The sequence below is a fragment of the Nelumbo lutea genome, chromosome 1, assembly GCF_056320005.1.
Source record: "Nelumbo lutea isolate HS-2025 chromosome 1, American lotus-T2T, whole genome shotgun sequence".
NCBI classification, from domain to species: domain Eukaryota; kingdom Viridiplantae; phylum Streptophyta; class Magnoliopsida; order Proteales; family Nelumbonaceae; genus Nelumbo; species Nelumbo lutea.
Genome location: NC_142684.1, coordinates 10,316,345 through 10,334,955, shown reverse-complemented (window position 1 = coordinate 10,334,955; position 18,611 = coordinate 10,316,345). Strand labels below are relative to the sequence as shown.

Below are 18,611 nucleotides of genomic sequence, written 5' to 3'. Positions count from 1 at the left end.
ATAGTTTTTGTAATATTTATATTTATTTCTAAATTTTTATTATTTAACTATGGGAACATTGGTTGACCCATTTGACGCCAATGGCTGAACTATTTACTTGCCACTTAGACAAAATGGTGGTTTATTTAATTATTTTTCATGTTAGTTTTGAACATAGGTTTTACAATATTAAAAATATTAGATATATACTTAATTTGTTGAATTTATTTGTGAGAAACAATACCTTGATGAGAGGAAATTTAATGAAGTATGAAGTAGAAAGTAATATATAGTACTTTAAATTACATATTTTGCCTACATAGTTAAAAGAGGGATTAAATTCATAAACAGGGATGTTTTAGTCAAGAAATGTACACAAAGTTCATTTATTTAATGTGCTTTAAATATAAGATTTAATGAAAGGAAATTGAACTTAATACCTTAAATATAGGACTTAATGAGGAGGAGTATAGTGAATTTAATAGAAGTAGTAGTTCAAATTAAGTTTTTTGCCCCCCATAAATATAGGGAGACCAAATTCATAGAGTAAGGGTATTTTAATAAAAAAAAATCTAGAATCTAGACCTGATTCAAACTTTTAATAGTAATGTAGATATATCATATACATTAATAAAATATATTATTAATATTTCGGTTTAATATGGTTTATGGTTTGATCTGGTTTCTAAAATTTAGAAAACTAGATCAAAGTAAAAATGACGGTTTGAGGACTTCTTAAGTCAAACCAAACCATTTTAAGGCTAGACCAGACCAAACCACCAATTATCAATTTGTTTTGGTGCAGTTAAACCTGATGAAAAACATGCCCACAGGGAGAAGATTAAAGTGCTAATGCAACAGGATATAATCACATGTGGGCTATTGCATATTTGCATGCATGCCCACATGAAAAAAATAAAAAAACATTTACAGGAAACCTGCATTCAAATCCCCGAAAACAGAAAACGTCACCTGGAAAAGTCAAAATGAAGAAATGAAAAATCAGACCCGATACCTGCTATGGCAATCAAGGAATCACGTAGCAGCCTAAATATATGAAATATGAAATACAAATCCCGTGATTGTTGAAGTTGCCCATCAACTGAGCTACCTATTAGCGGCCGGCCCAGCAGCTTCATACCACATGTCTCATGCATTACGCCTCTTCAAACTAATTAAACTTCTCACTGGGAGTTCGAGCTGACTAGAATTCACGGGGATGGTTTTGATTGATCAAACTCTCAAACGTGACACTGATACTCCTAATCACATTTGAGAGTTTGACCAATTAAGGCTTTAAGTGTTCAAATTGAATTGATTCATTAATCTCCTAAAAGTTTCTTAATTTCTTATCATACCAACACCTGCCTTGGCTGTAGCTAATTATATGTCTCAAATTCCTATATATCACATCAGTAAGCTTACCTTACGACTCCTATCAAGTCAAATTCTATAAATAGCCCATAGTGCTGCATTTTTCTTTCAATTCCATTGATTTCTCAGAATTCAACTCGACAAATTAAAGCCTTTATCTAACAGTTTCGACTCTCTTAGTCTCTTTCTCTCGATCGAAATGTTGAAGCCCATCATTGCTTTTCTTATTGTCTCTATTCTCTCCCTCGTGTTCTTCCATTCATCATATGCAGGTTCGAGCTATAACGTGGTGAGTTTAGGAGCCAAAGCTGGTGGCGAAACTGACACAACCCAAGCGTTCCTCAAGGCATGGGCTAGAGCTTGTGCGTCAGTCGGTTCAGCCATGATTTATGTGCCACCCGGAAAATATTTGCTCAACCGTTCTGTCTTCGACGGGAAAGATTGCAGGAATAATGACATCAAAATACGTATAGATGGAACGCTCATGGCCCCATCCGACTACCGTGTCCTTGGTAGCTCAGATTACTGGCTTCGATTCCAGGATGTTAATGGCGTTTCTATCTACGGAGGGACCCTTGATGGCCAAGGCTCTTCTTTGTGGGATTGCAAAACTAGTGGGAAGAGTTGTCCCACAGGAGCCAAGGTCTGCAGCTTTGTGAAAATTAAACTTGTTTTGAGTTTCGAAAAACAAAAAGCGAGCAAGATTATTTAGAATAGGGTTTGAATTTGAGATTTGATTATATTCGATTCAAACATCTGAACTGATTTTGCTTCGCTTACACCCCTACTTTGGGGTTGATATATATATCTCCTTTTTCTTTTGTTAAATTTACATATATTGTGATTGCAGTCTTTAACATTTGAGAGCTCGAAGAACATTGTGATCAATGGATTGTCTTCCATCAACAGCCAGTTATTCCACATTGTGATCGACAATTGCCGGAATGTCAACATGCGAGGAGTTAAGATTGCGGCCTCAGGCGATAGTCCAAATACCGACGGCATTCATGTAGAATCGTCGATGGGCGTCACCATCCTGAGCTCTAGCATCAAGACCGGGGACGACTGCATCTCCATTGGCCCTGCTACAACAAACCTGTGGATACAGAACGTTGAATGTGGACCTGGACATGGCATCAGGTAGGTGATGTAGTATATATATATATATATATATTAACTGATTTTGATACGTCTCATCATGATTCTCTCTCTTTCTCAAAGCTTGGTGGATCACTGATGAACGTAACTATGTGTACATATGGTCCTCTTGCTGCAGCATTGGAAGTCTAGGCAAGAGCTTCAACGAAGCTGGAGTTCAAAATGTGACAGTTAAAACCGTTACTTTGTCTGGTACTGATAACGGGCTAAGGATTAAGACATGGGCAAGACCCAGTAATGCATTTGTGAAAGGAGTCCTTTTCGAAGACGCCATCATGAACAATGTCAAAAACCCCATCATAATTGACCAAAACTACTGCCCTCGTCAAAATAATTGCCCTAATCAGGTAGCTGTTTCATTAGTTATAAATAGGTAAATACGTACAGCCTCACTTGATCATCTTTTTCATTCATATTCAACTAATAAGACAAATGGAATACGTACTCATCACAGGTTTCAGGGGTAAAAATTAGCCAGGTGGCGTACAAAAACATCCGTGGAACATCGGCAACACAAATTGCTGTGAAGTTTGACTGTAGCCCCAAGAATCCATGCACAGCGATTGGTTCAACCAACCAGTTGTCTGTAGGAACATGAACACACATATGTACATGAATCATGATCAGTTTGGGGATGACACAAAAATTATATTATATTGTACGTACTAAAATATTTATATTGTGGTTTGATTTAATTTGTAACAGTAAATAAATCCAAAGTGTAAGGAGGTTTCTCCAAATTGTAGTGCTGTAATATAAACATTATTTATCTAATTATTTTAGATTCCCAAATTAGAATTCAATTTAATGATAATTTGGAGGGGGGCGGGGATGGGGGGAGTAAGAGCATAGGCCAATAAAACCCCGTAGACCCAAGCTCCATAGACTTTGTTGACTCGACTTAAGCTCAGACCGAGTTGGCCCAGTCCAACCCAAGGCAATAGGCCAAGTCATTTTGTCAGAGTTATCATGACTTAAGCTGCAATATTTGGCATTCCATATTTTAAGGATTTATCTCTATTTTGCAGTTAAAATGCCCCATGAACACTCGTTTGGAGATAAATCCTTAAAATAAGGAATGCCACACCAAGGACATTCTAGAGGGGAGGAATAATATAAATAAAGGGCCCATACCCAAATAGGGACCCGAGACTCGGATTCTCTCTCTCCCCCCATTCTCTCTTCTTTCTCTCTCTATGTATTCACTTTTTCACCATTACCTTCGGGGACTTGACCACCATGTTCATGGAGTCCGCGGTGCTTACAGGGGGTGTTCGACAGCATGGTTAGTTTTCTTGGAAACAAAAATTACTGCCACATCAGCAAAATTAATTTCCAAACCTTAGCGAATGAAGAAAAAAGTATTCAGTAGTTTATGGCACTAGTGTAAACATGTTGATGTGCCTATCCAATTTGGATTGGGTGCAGATTTGACCACATCCAAAGATGTGAATTCGATTAAATTTTGTATAGATAATGAAGCAAATTCAGGTTAAATTTTAAGATGATCCAAAATCAATCCAACACTCCTAGATGTAATACAATTCATATTCAAGTTTTAAGTAATTGGATCAGATTTGGATGTTCTTATGATACTCAAAGGATATGATATCGGAAAAACTTATAATCAATCAAACTTACCAAATACCAACATCATAAAAAGTGGTAATTACCAATCAGGTGGTATTCATCTAAATTTATCACAAGTTTTGATTGTTCCAAGCTCTCTCTCTTTATATGTGTATGTATGTATGGAAAAAAATAAAAAATATCAATAATGTAGGTTTAGAGTTAGTCAAAATCTATTGCAAGAAGAATCCTAACTTCAACCAATTAAATGGTGTATCCAGAGAACTGTTTGAAATACTGCAGTCCAAACCAAATGATTTTCTGCTATCCATTTGAAGTTTTGGGAGAATTCAACATGCAGACAAGAAAATCTTAAATTATATATAAAATGAAATTTATGTGATAATTTAAATTTTCGAAGGATATACATTTTTGATAAGCTGCTCTAAATGAATTGGCTAATATACTAATCAAAAGTAATAATACATAAGGTAGAAGACTAGAAGATAACCCATGAAAGTAAGTGTTATTTATTTAAAATAAAAAAAGGAAAATAATGGGGGCTTCATATACGGTTCTTATATCATATGCCAAGGGCACTGGACCAGTCCAGTGGCATCTCAGTCCCATGCTCATCATTTAGTTACTATGATCGGTTAAACGTATATTTGAGTGGATTATAATTTAGTTAGAAGGCAACCTTGCCATGTGACAAAAAGAACACTTCTCTTATGAGTACTATCTATACTATCTATACTATATTACTAGAGCTATGTTTTCCACCTTACATGCCTCTCCTTGCTCCAAATATTCATTCTAATTTCTCTCTTTTCTTTTGATTTTTTTTTTCATTCCCAATTTTAATCCGATGTAGCGCGATCTGATTGTTCCCTATTGGAGGGTGATCTGGTTCTCAATTGGATGGCAAGCTAAGTAAATCTGCAAAACAAGATCAGAGAATTCGAGGTGGCTAGCTCGGCGATGTCGCTCCGATGCTTAAGTTAGTAAGCTGTTGCGAGCTGAATAGCTTTGAGAATGTAGAGAGCTAGAGAGCTAGAGAGCAGAGAAATCACGCTTACCTTGTGCCCGTGGGGTTGGAGCCTTTATATAGTTGAGTCCTCGTGGGTCTTGTGGATCGGTTCCGTGATCTCCGTCACGATGGGATCTATTTCCGCTTTTATTGGGAGATAACGCTACCAATTGGTAAAGCTTATCAATTCCTCCTGAACCGGAAGGGGAGGTGATCAGGCTTGCCGTTATGCGGCGTGATCCCGCGAGGTTTGGGGTCTATTGGAGAGATTTTCGGGATCGTCACGTAATGGTCTTGGTCGGTATCGCTGAACTGATAAGTTTTAGTTCCAAACTGGACTGAATGCCAAACTGCCTTGGAGCCGAGGTGGCTTTGTCCTGAGGTGACCTTGTTCCGAGGCGACCTTGTCCCGAAGTGACCCTGTGCCAAGGTGGTTGGGTGTCCAAGCTCAACTGTTGCAAACTAGGCATGTCAGGATGAGTTGTTATCTCTTAGTCAGGTCGCGTCCACGTATCCCCTTTTTACTAGGTCGGGCCAAATCACCCTTCATCAATTGCCCCCCACTCCCCAAGCTAGGGGTTTTGACCCAGTGCGGGGAATTCATAACGAGTCCAAGTGGATTTGGCACGAGGTCTAGAAGGTTTGTCGGATCTGTTCGGACTTCCGACTCAACCAGTAATAACCCAGGTCGTGTCGGGTGTACGCGCAGACGTCACGCTGTTTATGGACTCTGCGGACGTCAAAAACGCACTCAACCAATTTCATCCTCGGGCATCATGCAATCGGTTTTCATGAGAGCTGTTGGATCGAGCTGGTCTCAGTCATTGATTGCCTTACGGTGAACTATAAATAGGGGGCTGAGGGACCCCTCTTCCTCACCAAAAATCCTATGATTGAGCTCTCCCGAGGTTGCGCCGGAGTCCTTCAGCTCGCTACTTCCTCCTTTGTATTCCGAGGTTGTTTTCCTTTTGGTGAGTTCGTCTTTTCTTAGTTTGTTCTCCATTCTTGTTCCTGTTTTAACATGTTTAGTGCTAGCATAGATAGGCTCCTTGGCGATTCTAGTGAGCTCGAGGGTGCCGAGGTGCAGTCCTCAGCTCTCGCTGGCGAGGTCAACTCTTCGCTAGGTAGCTCCCCCCTTCGCCCCTTAGGGGAAACCTCTTTACCTGAAGTTGGGCCATCTCGGCCTGAGGAGCCTGAAGTTCGGGAGGAGGGACCGGATGACTTCGGGGTCGGGATCCGAATGACTTCAGGCCTTCTACTATGACCTCAGACAGGCTGCTGTCCTTGGTAACTCGTTATCATCTTCCTGATAACCTAGTCTTCAGTATCCCTTTAGGTCAATACCCTTGGGTTCATGGTCACCATGAGCTCGCGGTTTTTGAAGAGCAGATTGTAGCCAGGTTGCGCTTCTCGCTCCACCCACTTATTATAGAAATAATCAAGCTTTTTGACATCGCCATCGACCAACTACACCAGAACTCCATCCGAACTATAGTAGGTACCATCTCCTTGTTCCACGAGTATAACCGACCTCTGTCCTAAGACGTCTTTAGTTTGATCTGCTCATTCAAAAAGAACTTCGCTTGTCTGCGCGGGGAAGCCTGACAAAGTTACTACATCTCTCCTCGGCCCGGGTTTAAAATCCTATTTGGCAGCCCAAACAAATTACTGGCCTGGAAGAGAAGATACCTTTTTGTTCAGAACCCTAAGGGATGGCCCTTCCCGACTCACTGGAGGGTGGCTATCAAAGACCCCGAGGTAAGCTTAGATGCGGAGACTAGGGCGGTCGTCAACTCCTGGAGGGACCTCGACCTGGAGATGAGAGATTTCTTGGCCGAGGAGAAGCTTGTGCAAGCTAGACCGAGCCCTCCTGTTAGGCCTCCACCTCGGTATTTATTTACTTTGAATTTTCTTTAGTTTGTGACTAACCTTTTCTTTTCCTCTTGTAGTAGTAGCCATGTTGGAGGTCGAGGCAGAGAACCTTCTGAAGAGCTTCCAAAGAGGGAAGAAGAAGAAGGCCTCAAAGAAGGCTCACCGGGAAGCTGATCCTTCTGCCCCTGTTCCACCCGAGGTCGCTGCACCGGAGCCGATCTCAATCGAGCTTCCGGAGGAGGTCCGTCCCAGCCTCCCATTGTGAACCTAGATGAAGACCAGGACGAAGGCGCTTTGCCTCGCGAATCGGATAGCACTTCTGCGCCCGAGCCCCTGCTCCCGAAGGAAAGTATAATGACCCCTCAGTTCGGGCTCCTCAGGAGTAAGGACGTCATTTTTCCTGTCGAGGTTGCAGAATGGGCCAACATGCCTACAAGTCAGCTCGGAGGCCGGGCTGCCAGCTATTGCATGGTGGTGAGTATTCTTGCTTTACACTTCATTTCCTTGTCTGTTCTTTAAGTGTACTTACCTCTGCTTCCTTTGCTAGGTGAACTCCGCCATTCACTCGTTGGTCTACTAGTCTGAGGTCCGCCTGAAGCAAGCTCGAGAGGCCAAGGATAAGGCAAGGAAACTTTACAGCGAGCTGGACATAGCTTGAGGTGAGGTTCTTCGAGCTAAGAAGGGAGCTCGGAGTCAACAAGAGTTGATCCTGGCACTGACTGAGGAGAAGGGGAAGCTTCAGCGCGAGAACGAGAACCTTGAAGCGATGATCCAAGAGCGCACCGAGATCTTTGAGACTGCCATTCAAGAGGCGCGAGCTAAAGAGAGGGAGCGCACCATTGAAATCTTCAAGGAGTCTCCAGAGCTCCATAACCTCCAAGTTGAGTATGAATTGAGCTCTTACCGGTCTGGCTTCAAGCTATGTAAATATCTGATGCAGCAGCAGAAGTTTCCAAAATTAGACCTCAGAGTCGTTTCTATGTCTGACCTTACTCTCGAGGTGGCGAAGGCGACGAACGAAGAACCCGGCTCCTCCAAAGAGGAAAGTGACGATGAAGTCCCCGAGGCGAGCCCATCAGGTCTAGAGGACGCGGAGGAGGAGCTCGAAGCGACATACTATGTTCCTCCAGAAGAAGTTTTGTATGTTGCGGGCTGTGATCGTTGTTAGGGGTTCTGCTTCCACCCACTTCGTAAAATAGTCCATTGCTACAACCAAAAATCTCCTCTATCCTATCGCATGTGAGAATGGGCCAAGTATGTTGATTCCTCACTATGCGAAGGGCCATGGGCTGGTGAGGTATTTGAGGTCGATAGCAGGTCAGTGGTGGATGTTGGCGTGCCTCTGACACTTGTCGCACTTCTTGACGAGCTCAAGTGCGTTTGCCTTCATCGTGGGCCAGTAATAACCTTGTCGTAATGCCTTCTGGGCGAGAGCCCTACGCCCCAAGTGTCCACCGCACAAGCCTTCATGGGTATCGTGGAGAACGAGCTCGGCCTCTGAGGGTCGCAAGCAGCGCAGGTAGGGGAGCGTGAAAGATCTCCGGTACAGCTGTTCGTCTATAATGACATACTTAGTTGATTGGCGCTCTACCCTTTAGGCCACATTGCATTCTGCAGGGAGGGTCCTGTGAAGCAGATAATTCACGAGTGGGTCAATCCAGTTCGGCTCTACTTGTGTTACAGGAGTGACCTCTCCTGCTCCCCCCCCCCCCCCGAGAATGCTAGGTTGAGGTAAGTCCTCTATATACACGGTCAGATGGCGTTGCAGCTTGTGCTAGCTAACCGAGACAAGGCGTCGGCCTCAGCATTCTCGGATCTTAGGATCTGCCTGATGAAATAGGAGATGAAGCCACACAGTATCTCCCTGACTTTGGCCAAATAAGCTGCCATGGTGGGGTCGCAAGCTTCATATTCATCGCTGACTTGGTTAACCACGAGCTGGGAATCGCTGCATATGACAAGATGTTTGGCCTTCACTTCCTTTGCTAGAGTGAGCCCGATGACTAATGCTTCGTACTTTGCTTCGTTGTTCGATGCTGCGAACCCGAACCGGAGCGTGTATTCCAGCTTCACCCCACTTGGACCGTACAGAATTATTCCCGCACCGCTTTCTTGTTGATTGGATGAACCGTCAACGTGGAGGGTCCAGGGCTCCTCGTCCTAGGTCAGACCTGCTCCAACCGGGGTTGGTGCCACACTGGTTAAAGCTTTCATCGTGGGCTCGAGCTCGGCCAGATCAGGAGTTGTGGTACTGAACGTGCATTTTGCCACGAAATCGGCCAAGGCTTGAGCTTTAATTGTCGTTCGGGTTTGTACTGCATGTCGTACTCGCTGAGTTCGATAGCCCATTTCATCAATCTGCCAGACACCTCGGGCTTGAGCAGGATCTGTCTCAGAGGCTTGTTGGTGAGGACGACGACGATGTGGGCTTGGAAGTATGAACGAAGCTTCCGAGCTGCTATGACTAGCGCGTACGCCAGTTTCTCGATCTCTGGGTACCTTGTTTCAACATCCTACAAAACTTTACTAACATAGTAGATGGGTCATTGGACCCAATCTACCTCTTTTATCAGTACCGAGCTGACCACCTCGTCACTCCTGTAGAGGTACAACTTTAAAATATCTCCTTCCTTGAGTCGGGTCAGAACCGGGGTAATAACTAAGTATCTTTTTAGCTCGTCGAAGGCGAGCTGACACTCCATGGTCCACTCGAAATCTTTACTCTTTTTTATGGCCTTAAAGAAAGGTAGGCAGCGATCTACCGACTTAGACATAAAACGACTCAGAGCGGCTATCTGGCCATTCAGCCTTTGAACCTCTTTTAATTTGCGAGGTGGTCTCATATCTAAGATTGCCTTTATTTTTTTTGGCTTGGCTATATAGCATAGGAATTTACCCGAGGTGACCGCAAAGACACACTTGTTGGGAATTAATTTCATGTTATACTTCCGTAAAATTTTGAAAACATTTTGCAAATCATTTAATAAAAATTTTGAAAATTGGGTCTTAACGACCATGTCATCTACCTAACATTCAACTTTATTGCCGATTAACGGCTCAAAAATCTTGTTTACAAGTCTTTTAAAGGTTGCCTCGACATTTTTCAGTCTGAAGAGCATAACCTTGTAACGGTACAATCCGAACTCAGTTATAAAGGTCATCTTTTCTTCGTCGGCTGGCTCCATTCTGATCTGGTTGTAACCAAAGTATGCATCCAGAAAGCTCAGCAACTCATGCCCTGAGGTTGCGTCCACTAGGCGGTCGATCTTGGGCAGCGGGAAACAATCTTTTGGGCAGACTCTATTCAGGTCGGTATAATCGACACACATGCACCATTTACCATTGGGCTTTTTAACCATAACTGGGTTAGCAACCCAGCTCGGGTAATGGAATTCCCTGATGAATTCTGTCGCTAAGAGCTTCCTGACCTCTTCATCGACTATTCTCTAGTGTTCCGGGGCGAGGTTGCGCTTTTTCTATCTAACTGGCCTGACTAAGGGATCAGTGTTTAACTTGTGAGTTAAAATTTTAGAATCTATTTCGCGCATTTCTGTCGTGGACCATGCAAATATATCTAAATTTTGAAGTAAAAAACTTACCAGCTGAGAGCGAAGTGGTACCTTGATTGAAGCGCCGATCTAGAGGGTCTTAGATGGATCATCAGTCAAGACTGGGATGTGAACCGTCTCCTCTGTCGGTGTAGCTCACTCCTCAGCATACTCCATAGGTTGCTCGAGCTCAATGTCAGTCGCTAGTTTGGCTTTCCCCTTGAGGGCGGCTACATAGCATTTGCGAGATTCGAGATAATCTCCTTGCGCAACCTCTACTCCATAGTCCGTAGGGAACTTCATTGCCAAGTAGTAGGTGGATACTACCGCACGTAGGGCGTGCATAATGGGCCGACCTACTATGGCATTGTAGGGAGATGGGGTTGCGACTACCAGAAATGTGCACTCGAACCTCGCTATGTTCGGCTATGTGTCGACCTCCATAGGTACTGAAACTCATCCTAGGGGTTTGACTTCTTTGCCGTTGAAGCCTACCAGGGGGGTATCCATCGGCTTTAGGTCGCTTTCCTGGAGCTGGAGTTTGTCGAAGACATCTTTGAATAGTATGTCAGCCAAACTACTTGAGTTCACTAGGACACACTTGACCTCGAAGTCGTTGAGCCTTAGCTTTATCACCAGGGCATCGTTATGAGGATACTGGATCCCGCATGCATCATCCTCCGTGAAATAAATAGGCTCTTCAATTCTAGGTCGCCTTGGTGGGTTCTGCTCCTCGCTTTCTAATTCGCAGACCAAAGTCCGGCCTGCTGCCGAAGTGCACCCTGTGATGATGGATCCACCAGTAATCATATTGATTACCACGCAAATCAGCCTTTCCTCGGGCAACTACCGTGGCGGCTACTCGCTCTGTCTACTGCTGGACTCGGGGGCATTCTTTCTCTAGTCCCTCTACCAGTCTGGTTGGCGGTCTGTCTGGCTTCTTCCTTCTCGCTGTATGAAGTTCTTCAAATACCCGCGGTGGATGAGCTCCTCTATCTCGTTGCGGAGGTTTCTACAATTATTCATACTATGTTCGTGGTCTCTATGAAAGTGATAGTAGACGTTCCAGTTTCTGGTTGTAGGATCTCCCCTCAATCTAGGTGGCCACTTGACAAAGGAGGATTCTTTGATGGCCATCAGGATTTCACCCCGCTTAGCGTTGAGGGGTGTGTAGCTCGTCCTTTCAACAAGTGGGGTTCTAGAGTGCTGACCTGACTTGTGAGATCGCGAAGGAGATCGACTCCCAAATTTATTTTCTCTCCTGCTCGGAGACTTGCTCTTTCTTCTTTTATGACTGTCATTACCGGTATTGTCACCGTCTCTTTTTCTCTTTTCAGTTGGATTGTCGGTCTTCGGGTTCATCTCTTTCTCGGTTCCGATGAACTGGTCGGCGAGATTGAGGAATTTTGTGATGTCTTTCAACTTGTTGGCCACCACATGCCATTTGAATTCCCTGTGAGTTATGCCCTGTTTTTTTGTCGTGAGTCTCACCGTTGGGTCTAGGTCGGGGATCTACAGGTAGGTGTCATTGAAGTGCTTGATGTAGCTTCTAATGAACTTTCCTTCTCTTTGAACTACATTAAGGAGACTCTCTTGGGACCTCAGACACTTCTTTCTGGTGATGAAGTGCGAGGTGAATAACTCCTTGAACTATGCCCAACTCTTGATTAATCCTGGCGCGAGGTTTCGGTACCATGTGCGAGCTACTCCTTTGAATGTGGTGGAGAAAGCTACGCACATGCAGGACTCGACAGCCCCAACTAGGTGCATATGGGACTGGAAGGAGTCCACGTGGTCGTTAGGATCGAAAGATCCGTCATACTTGTCAAGGGAAGGCATCTTGAAGTCCTTGGGCATCGGGGTTTCCAAGAGCTCGGGAGACAGAGGGGACGACCCGGAGAGCAGAGGAGCAGCCTTTGTGGCTACCGAGCTCGCCTCTTCTTTACCTTTAACCTATTCCTGTTGGTTTGGTCTCGCGAACTGGCTGTTCTGGACTGAAGTTCGACGTGCCTTGCAACGCCTTCACTGTTGCTTCTTCATGGGCTCTGCATTGGTGCTGCTAATCTCTATATGGTTTGGTACTGCTCTGCCGCGAGGTAGCTCTTGGTTCCTTGGGTTTTGAGGTTGACTGTCGTGGATGGAAGGTGGGCCTTGAGTTCGCAACCAGAACCCCGAACTGGTTACCTGCGAGCGATCTGCCTTCTTGATGTGAGCGCCGAGGAAGAATGACCTTGTTAGGCTGAGTGTCCCCGGACCTGTTTCCGATGTTGCCTTGTGAAGCAGGCAGGGTGATCTGTCCGTCTCTCCTATCGCGAGGTGAGACTTGGCTCCCAAGAGGAAGTGGGACCTGGGAAGTCTCCTTTCCTCGGTGAGGAGATCGAGTGATGTTCTGCACATGAGGTCGGTTCTACTGAGTTGCTGGGTGCCGAGGTGGAACCGGCTGTTGGCTTTGTGGCAGTAGAGGGAACTGTTGCTGGTTGTACTGGTAAAACACATGCTGCTAGTATTGCTGGAACTGTTGGACCTATTGCATTTGGACCTGAATGGCCCGCACGCAATGTACCAGGTCGTCGAATTGGGATTGCCCTACTTCGGGGGGAACCACAAACGGTTCAGCGAAGGTTGCACCCACCACTGGAGGGAGCGAGGCATTCACCTATGTAGCATTTTGTGGCGCGGTCAGTGTTGGGACCCCAGTCGCAATAAGCACTATAGTGAACTGACCAATGCACACTAATGGAAACTGAGGTTGCCCCCCAGAGAAGTTCATTTCACTGCTCTGTCCGACGTGACTGGGAGAGGCCATTGATTTTAGATGAAAGCTGTTAATTGTGAAGAAGGCTTTTTGATCGTCTTCCCACCGACGACGCCAATTGATGTAGCATGATCTGATTACTCCCTGCTGGAGGGTGATCTGGCTTCCAGTCGGACGGCGAGCTAAGTAAATCTGCAGAACAAGATCAAAGAACCTGGGGTGGCTAGCCCGGCAAGGTTGCTCCGATGCTTAAGTTAGTAAGTTGTTGTGAGCTAAATAGCTTTGAGAATGTAGAGAGCTAGAGATCTAGAGAGCAGAGAAATCACGCGTACCTTGTGCCCGCGGTGTTGGAGCCTTTATATAGTTGAGTCCTCGCGGGTCTTGCGGTTCGGTTCCGTGATCTCCGTCATGATAGGATCCGTTTCCGCTTTAATTGGGAGATAACGCTATCAACTGGTAAAGCTTATCAATTCCTCCCAAACCGGGCGGGGAGGAGATAAGACTTGCCGTTATGCGGCATGATCCCGCGAGGTTCGGGGTCTGTTGGAGAGATTTTCAGGATCGTCACGTAATGTTCTTGGTCAGTATCCCCAAACTAATACTTTTTAGTTCCGAACTGGATTGAATGCCAAAGTGCCTTGGAGCCGAGGTGGATTTGTCCCGAGGTGACCTTGTTTCGAGGCAACCTTGTCCCGAAGTGACCCTGTGTCGAGGTGGTTGGGGTTCCGAGCTCAACTATTGCGAATTAGACATATCAGGCTGAGCTGTCATCTCTTAGTCAGGTCGCGTCCACGTGTCCCCTTTTTACTAGGTCGGGCGAAACCACCCTTCATCATAATCATGACCTAACACAAGGAGGCTACATTCTATATGTTTGACTCCATGCCTCCATTTTTGGAGGAACACGTATTGAGCTTTTGTATAAAGATCTGTGCAGTCCGAAGTTAGTTTGGTAGATACATCTCTTTCCGTGCATTTTTCCATGTCTTTCTGCACAAGAATATAATGCGAAAGACACGAAAAGATTTATTTTGAGCTTCCTGAAATCAGCACAAAATGGGCTTCTCGCGTCTTTTCCACGAACCAAACAGGAATAGACCAAAAGTCGATCTGCCTGGCTTGTAAATAGCTAAAAGACTATGCAGAAAGACACACCAAACGGGCCCCTGGTTTGCTCAATAAAGCTAGTGTACTAAATTTCAGTAATTTCGATTAGTTGAATGCTTTAAATGTATAGCACGTTGTGGAACCAATTATAACTTCCCGCACAAGTGACACGGAAAACTACGAATATGCCCAATGCAGATTTTTGAATTCCACTGTAGACCTATAAACATTTAAAATGTCAAATATTCATTTTATACATCAATGCCTACCTCTGAATTAGCATCAATTCTGAATTGGCACCTACCTGAACTGTACCTTGGGCCTAAAAATTCTTAACCTGGGCTGAACCGTCATTCTCCCATAATTATATGGCATCAGAGTGAGAGATTGAATGATTGTGGATCCCCATAAATTTTATGACTAATTTGGAGCTGGAGCGTTATTATTGGTTCAACGTACAGCCTTCTGAGCAGCTAGCTATTGTGTTCAGCTAATCCTAACTTAAATTCCAGTTGCACCAACTTAAATGGAATTATATTAGATCGAATGCGTGTTTGGAACTAGCTATACCCATAAACCATTCGTATAGTTTTCACTCAAGCGGTCAATATGATAACAAACTATTTCTCTCTTTTCAAATTTTAGTAAAAAAGACGCCCGGAGACCAAAGCAGAAGATATGATGAGTGTTGAGAAGGAATGTGAGGGGTAGAGATTAGCGAATGTTAACTGGGCCTCTGACTTATTAAAAAGATACGATCAAGATTATGGTAGCTAGGTTCGTGCGCAAGAGGTCTGTGTTGATCAAAGGGGTGTTGGCAGAGCATTACAAATCAACAAGGGCCGAGCATGGTCTTGGCTTGGGCTGCAAAACTCATAGTAAGGGTGCACATGGGTAGGGTTGCCCAAAGAGCACCAAGCATGTCCTAAGTTTGGCCTAGAGGTGTAAAACGGGCTGTACTGGACTGGCACGGCATAGGCCATGTCTCCCTCCCGTCATTCTCTCATATATATATAAACCCCAAGCCTGGCACAGCCCATTGGTCCATACAATCATATCGGGCTGCAAGTGGTACAGCCCGATTTGTACCTCTAATTTGGCTTCAAAATTTAGCCTATAGCCTTAACGGACCAGCCATGGCATAGCTTTGGATACTTGTTTTGTACCTACTGCCAAGGTTCCAAATATTGACACGGGCCAATAAACCAGTAGGGCATATCAGCCTATGTCAATACATTTCTTTTAGTTTTATTTATTTATTTTTCTAAATCGGTTCAGAGGAATCATTTAAGTTCTGACTAGCATCTGAATCGATGGCTGACCCGATACAACTACTGGAGGAGCATATCGGTAAGCTATCAACATGATAGGTATTGGCCAATATAGGCCGATACGTATCAATACTTTTAACCTTGCCTACTGCTGCGCAAAGTTTTATATCCTTTACGGTGTCTTTCTTTGGCTATTTCCAAACCAAGTCAGGGTTGATGGGTCTGATTTTGAAAAATATCTTAGGCCCCATTCATTTTCACGTACCTGGATAAATACGTTTATCTGGGTACCCACATAAATAAGGTTCCGACTTTCTTATACAATACACGTTACCTAGATAAAAAGAGAAGCAGGAGGGAGAGCACATTATCGGAGTGTGGATAAATTACCCACCTCCCAGGAGGGTAGCAGGTACCTCGGTAACTGACACTCTCCGATAACTTAACGTACCGTGGGACATAAGACATACAATACAAATATAGGGATTGAAATTAATTGTCATCCCTTAAAACGAATAGAATCTTTAAGATAAGGCTTGGACTGAACCTTTCGGCCCATGGGCTGGGTCTTTCCTTTGACTAAGACTGTAAGACAGGCTGCTCTCACTCTGCTCTTAACACATTCTATCACTGTTTTAATGGCTTGGCAGTCCACTTAGACGGGTTCGATCAGCGATCAGCGATCAGTATTAGGAATTTGAATTCAATGTGTGTGAATGGGAGGCGGCCACAGGGTTTATTAGAAGTCTGTGAAACTGTTGCTTTTCTATTTGATTAAAACACTTAGTACTAACCCCATGTGGCCATTTAGCTTGAAACGCAATCAAGGGAGGAAAACCGTTACTGTGGTTGAATTAATTAAAGACAACGGAACAAGTACGCATCCTGGTCTTTTCCCATGTGAAAGAAATTGACTTCAAACAGTCAGCATGCAATGTATGGGTGTCAACATCCCATGACCAAACACTCTCCTTTTGCCTTGCTGATCACCATGACCACAAATTTGAGTTCAGAGTTCAAAGGCTTGGCCACAAAATAATTTACCTCTACTCCTCTCCTCCCTTCACAAGTTCGATCATTATGGAAGGAAGAATGCTAACTTTGTACGTATATGGAACGCTATTAATTAGGCTAGGCTAATTAAGCTAGGAATGGTGTTTGTTGAGTCCAGATGTTAGACATCTTACATACATGATTTTTACTTACTGCTTACTGTTTTTTCTTTGCCTTTATTAATTAACAAGTTTTATATTGTTGTGTGAACAGGGTTCTGCTCATCAAATCAAACTTGAAACATTAATTTTATATATCCACAAGCAAAGAATAACTAGGATCAGAGCAAGGGCACCTTAAAACAAGGGACGTGCATTGCTCATCAACTCAACATCAATCCTGATTATCTCCTATATCTCTCTCTACCTATCACATCGATTAATTCAAAATCCAGGGTTTCCTTTTTGGTCAACATAGAAAACAAAAATAGAGCCTAATTACATATAATAATAATAATAAAATAATAATAAAGATTAAATTGTGTTCATGAATAAATAGAAATAAGATTAAATTTTGAATTAAGATTACCCTAAATATTATATATTAATGCACCTAAAACTTGGTAATTGCAACTGCCTCCCATGAACTTTAAGACATAATTGCAATTAGACACCCTCTCTTAGAATTAATAATCTAAAAGGAGGCATGAAAATGTCTAAAATACCCATGCGATTGCTTTGATCAATTTTTTTTTCAAGTTTTCTCTACATATAAATCATACCCCAAACCCTTTTAAACTCTTTTTTGAAATTGATTTATTTTTTACATTTGTCCTTCAGATCAATCACTCAAAAAGGTAAAGTAGCAACTTTAAATTCTCTTTGGTTGTTTTTCATAAAGTTTGTATTGTTTTTCTGTAAAAACCAATTTCAGTAGTAATTGCACGGGCATTTTGGACATTTTTCTGCCTGTTTTTAGAGGATTCTAATAGAAAGGGTCTATTTGCAACTGTGTCATAAAGTTCAGGAGAGGTGATTGCAATTACTAAACTTGAGAGGAGATTTTAACAATGCTCCAAAACTTCAAGAAAAGTTTCAGCAATTTACCCAAAAAAAGTGTACATATGGGATTACTGTATGGCTACATGTTATTGAAGCCTAAAACGGCTCTACATCCCTACTCAGACACACTAAATGGCTAAATCTAAAGGTCGCAATTCTTAGTCCTGTAATCACACATGCCCACGATGCCTTGCCTTGCACCTCTCTCTCTCTCTCTTTCTCATGGAGCAGTTTCCTACTATGTGTTATATATGGGTCCGACTATGAGGTGGGTATTCATAAAACTTCATGGGGTTTAAATTGATCAAAGCCTTTCCCATTTCATGTATGTCTTTTATAGCATTATAGATTTTTTCAATTCGGGTGGTCGATTTTTTTCCCTCCATGAGGCTACACAGGTGGGATTCATACTCAAGTCTTAGCAACAACCAGCTGAAGACTTTACCAATAGGTAAGGTTTTCAAAATTGGCCTGGACAACGAACCGATCAAGGGTCCAGTTTTCGGGTTGAAAGCTCTAATTGTTTAAATTGAACGGTCAGCAATTTTTGACAATAAAAATAAAAAAAAATAAAAAAATAAAAAACAGTCAAAACCGTTAAATGATTTAAACAATTCAATTGCCTAGACTAATGGTTTATTGACCAAATCAACAGTTTTTGACAAAAATCCAATTTTGAAAAAAAAAAACAAAATCGATCACCAAACCGAATCCCTGTTTTTCCGGTCCAACCATTCGGTTCGATCCGGTTTTAAAAACCTTGCCAATAAGCAAGTTAGTACCTTGCACTTGATAGAGTATTTTGGAAAGATACAAAAGAATAATTCTTGGATGGTATTTTAGTTGGACTCTTCGAAAGGTTAGAGCAATAAATATACTAGATGACAAAAATTC

General features: G+C 43.2%; 1 protein-coding gene across 1 annotated transcript; it reads left to right on the top strand.

Annotated features, from left to right (window-relative positions):
* The first annotated feature begins 1,485 nt into the window (after positions 1-1,485).
* Positions 1,486-3,297, top strand: LOC148873467 (polygalacturonase-like). The gene is made up of 4 exons (XM_088965345.1): positions 1,486-1,996; positions 2,204-2,493; positions 2,630-2,858; positions 2,966-3,297. Exons 1-4 carry the CDS (start codon positions 1,553-1,555, stop codon positions 3,107-3,109), a joined length of 1,107 nt encoding a protein of 368 aa, XP_088821471.1. The 5' UTR covers positions 1,486-1,552; the 3' UTR covers positions 3,110-3,297.
* The last annotated feature ends 15,314 nt before the right edge of the window (positions 3,298-18,611 follow it).

Coding starts and splice junctions, on each gene's coding strand:
- LOC148873467 (XM_088965345.1), top strand. CDS start 1,553: ATGTTGAAGCCCATCATTGCTTTTCTTATTGTCTCTATTCTCTCCCTC. Junction 1,997..2,203: donor GTTGTCCCACAGGAGCCAAG/GTCTGCAGCTTT, acceptor TTGTGATTGCAG/TCTTTAACATTTGAGAGCTC. Junction 2,494..2,629: donor GGACCTGGACATGGCATCAG/GTAGGTGATGTA, acceptor CTCTTGCTGCAG/CATTGGAAGTCTAGGCAAGA.